Raw genomic sequence first — 3,013 nt, 5'->3', positions numbered from 1 at the left:
AGAGAGAGAGAGAGAGAGAGAGAGAGAGAGAGAGAGAGAGAGAAATGCTCCCCTATAAAGTAACTCTGTTTCATTCCAAGGGAGAAAAACAGTTTGGCTGACTCTCTTGTCAGGAGGGCCCGTCCTTAACGCGTATGACTGACTGGCCAACTTGCATTCCATGACTTCTAAGAAGCTTGTAACTCAAAATCCATATGTACCACAAGTCCTTATCAGTAAAGCTTGATTTAACGAAAAAAAAAAAAGTTCTGATTTTACCATTGTACACTAAATTGGGTAGCATTCACTCCCACATTCAAAAGCTACCTCTCCTTACAATACCAAAATACCATAATCTCTCCTTCTTTTCAACCTCATCCATTCCACAGAATTTTCTTCTATCATAAGAACCAGAGAGAGAGAGAGAGAGAGAGACAGAGACCAAGAAAAGAGAAGTAAAGGAAACAATGATTTCTTTCAGTGATCTATACTGTGTCTTAACTGCAGTTGTCCCTCTCTATGTCACTATGTTCTTGGCATATTTCTCAGTGAAATGGTGGACGATCTTCACACCTGACCAATGTGCTGGGATCAACAGGTTTGTCGCCATCTTTGCTGTCCCACTTCTCTCATTCGAATTCATTTCTCGAATAAACCCATACAAGATGGATCTTCTCTTCATTGCTGCTGATGCAGTCTCAAAACTTCTAATCCTCTTTGTGTTGTTCTCTTGGGCTAAATTCTCTAAAAGAGGAAGTCTTGATTGGGCCATCACCTTATTCTCACTCTCAACTCTTCCAAACACCCTTGTTATGGGTATCCCATTACTCAAATCCATGTATGGAGATGACAAAGAAAGTCTAATGATTCAAGCTGTGGTTCTACAATGTGTAGTTTGGTATACTTTGATGTTGTTCTTGTTTGAGTATAGAGCAGCAAGGAATATTCTGATACAGCAAAAGTACTTCAATGGTACCAATGGAATTATTAACACTGAAAGAAATATGGACAACCATGGAGGAATTCAAAAGCTTGGAGGTGGCAGTGTTGGTGGTGAAGATGAGGTTGTCCATGTTATTGTAACTACGCCGCCTTTGGGTTCAGGAACATCAGATTCTGATTCACATTCATTTCAGAATTTCAATAAGGTGGCGCCGGATTCCAAAGGGTTCAACCCCATAGTTACTGCAGCAGCAGCCGAAGAAGACGGTAAAGAGTTCCACCTATTCATTTGGAGATGCAGGTGTTGCAATTCTGAAGGCAAGAATAGGGGAGATGAGCTTAGTTAATGAGTTTTAGATCTAATGGGTTTTTTTTTTTTTTTTTTTTTTTGTTTTAAATTGGTTTTGAGTTTCTGAAATGGGTATTCTGGATCAATAAACAGGTGTTTGTGAGCAGTCAGTACAAGCTTGCCACAAAGAAGAAGAGAACAAAACAAAAAAAATTGATGGAGAGGAAGTGGGTACTCCAGAAGCAATAAAGGTTACTGAATATTCTTCTTCCATCTCCTCAGAGATGCTGAAGCAGATCCTTAAAATAGTCTGGTTTAAGCTTGTCAAAAACCCAAACTCTTATGCAAGCATACTTGGTCTGAGCTGGGCTCTTGCTTCTTGCAGGTAATTAGAATTTTGGGGGAGAAAATCTTTTTTTTAATTTTTTATTTCACTACTGTTGAAATCTCTCAATCTATTTCTGACCATCCTTCAACTTATCCTTTTGTTGTAGGTGGGGCATTAAGAAACCCCAAATTCTTGAAAATTCAGTCACAATCTTGTCAAATGCAGGACTTGGAATGGCCATGTTTAGCCTAGGTAAAAGTCTAACAAAAAAAATTTTCTTTTTGGATACTTTTAGCATGAAAATTTTGAATAAAATGGCTTCAATCATTTTCTCAACCTTCAGGTCTATTCATGGCATTGCAACCTAAGATCATAGCTTGTGGGAATAGATTAGCAGCTTATGGAATGCTTGTGAGGTTTGTTGCTGGACCTGCTGTAATGGCAGTTGCTTCAATTGGGGTTGGACTTAGAGGCACAATTCTAAGAGTCTCCATTGTTCAAGTGAGTCTCAATTAATTAAGCATCAAACAAACCCATATAGAAATCACATTTTATTTTTTAGCTTACAATGGTTTCCTTTGATTTCACAGGCTGCCCTACCACAGGGAATAGTCCCTTTCGTTTTCGCAAGGGAATATAATCTTCACCCTGATATGTTAAGCACCGCGTAAGTCCTAGCTGCTTCAACTCTGAATCTTTGCTTTCAAGAAACCAGTGGGTTCATACTGATTTCATTCTCTTGGTACTGAATTGAGATATGGAATAAATCTTTACATTACTTCATTTTTTATGTATTAATGTATTATGTTCTTTATAATTTTTCAGGGTAATCTTTGGAATGATTGTTTCCCTACCCGTCACAGTACTGTACTACATCTTACTAGGCCTCTAAGCGACTACCACAAAAAGGCCAAAAATTGCAACCATGAGGACTGCAACAGCTCAACTAAGAAGCAAAAGAAACAGAGTCATTTAGGCTTCACTATCAGGAGTATTGCAAGACTACTAATCCTAAATTCTAGCTTGGTTTTGGCTACTTGGACAAGGGATAGTTGGTCACAATCTGTAAAGGGGTTCTCATAAAAAAGAGAAAAAAAAATCTATAGGCATATTAATAAATGTAATAGACTATATATATGACTTCCTTAGTTCCTTAATTTGGAGTAGATAGGTAGAACAAGCAAGTTTTCAACCTAATATCTTGATAGGTAAATCTATTTTAAATTGATTTTGATGGGCAGAGAAAAATAAATTGAATGATTTGTTGGTTACAGGTATTTTGAAACCCTAAATAGGAGACAATCATCTAATGGACATTAAAGCTTCTGGAAATTGATAGTAATGTTTCAAATTTTTTTTTTTTGAGGGGTAGAGGACATGTAGGGTTCTTTCTTCATGGGCATGTTTGATTAACAGTGTTAATTGGAGGACCCAATGGAAACATCCTCTTTATTGTTTGTTCTTTAGATTTAAAG

General features: G+C 37.3%; 1 protein-coding gene across 4 annotated transcripts; it reads left to right on the top strand.

The window, feature by feature from the left end:
• Positions 1-305: 305 nt before the first annotated feature.
• On the top strand, positions 306-2,449 carry LOC122657412 (auxin efflux carrier component 7-like). 4 transcript variants are annotated; one of them, XM_043852112.1, is made up of 7 exons: positions 306-1,043; positions 1,116-1,188; positions 1,364-1,595; positions 1,705-1,790; positions 1,882-2,039; positions 2,129-2,205; positions 2,364-2,449. In XM_043852112.1, exons 1-7 carry the CDS (start codon positions 447-449, stop codon positions 2,428-2,430), a joined length of 1,290 nt encoding a protein of 429 aa, XP_043708047.1. In that variant the 5' UTR covers positions 306-446; the 3' UTR covers positions 2,431-2,449. The 4 variants fall into 4 exon arrangements, with proteins under 4 accessions (XP_043708047.1, XP_043708045.1, XP_043708046.1 ...); XM_043852111.1 differs by having other exon boundaries at positions 309-1,043; positions 1,116-1,239; XM_043852110.1 differs by having other exon boundaries at positions 308-1,188.
• Positions 2,450-3,013: the final 564 nt, after the last annotated feature.

This window comes from Telopea speciosissima, chromosome 4, assembly GCF_018873765.1.
Source record: "Telopea speciosissima isolate NSW1024214 ecotype Mountain lineage chromosome 4, Tspe_v1, whole genome shotgun sequence".
NCBI classification, from domain to species: Eukaryota; Viridiplantae; Streptophyta; class Magnoliopsida; order Proteales; family Proteaceae; genus Telopea; species Telopea speciosissima.
Note: the sequence above shows the minus strand (reverse complement) of the source record. Positions and strands in the feature narration are given on the sequence as shown.

Bases quoted from the DNA above. Each gene is read 5' to 3' on its own strand.
- LOC122657412 (XM_043852109.1), top strand. From the start codon at position 447: ATGATTTCTTTCAGTGATCTATACTGTGTCTTAACTGCAGTTGTCCCT. The intron at 1,596-1,704 runs GTAATTAGAATT...CTTTTGTTGTAG, and splicing joins TGGGCTCTTGCTTCTTGCAG to GTGGGGCATTAAGAAACCCC. The intron at 2,040-2,128 runs GTGAGTCTCAAT...TTGATTTCACAG, and splicing joins TAAGAGTCTCCATTGTTCAA to GCTGCCCTACCACAGGGAAT.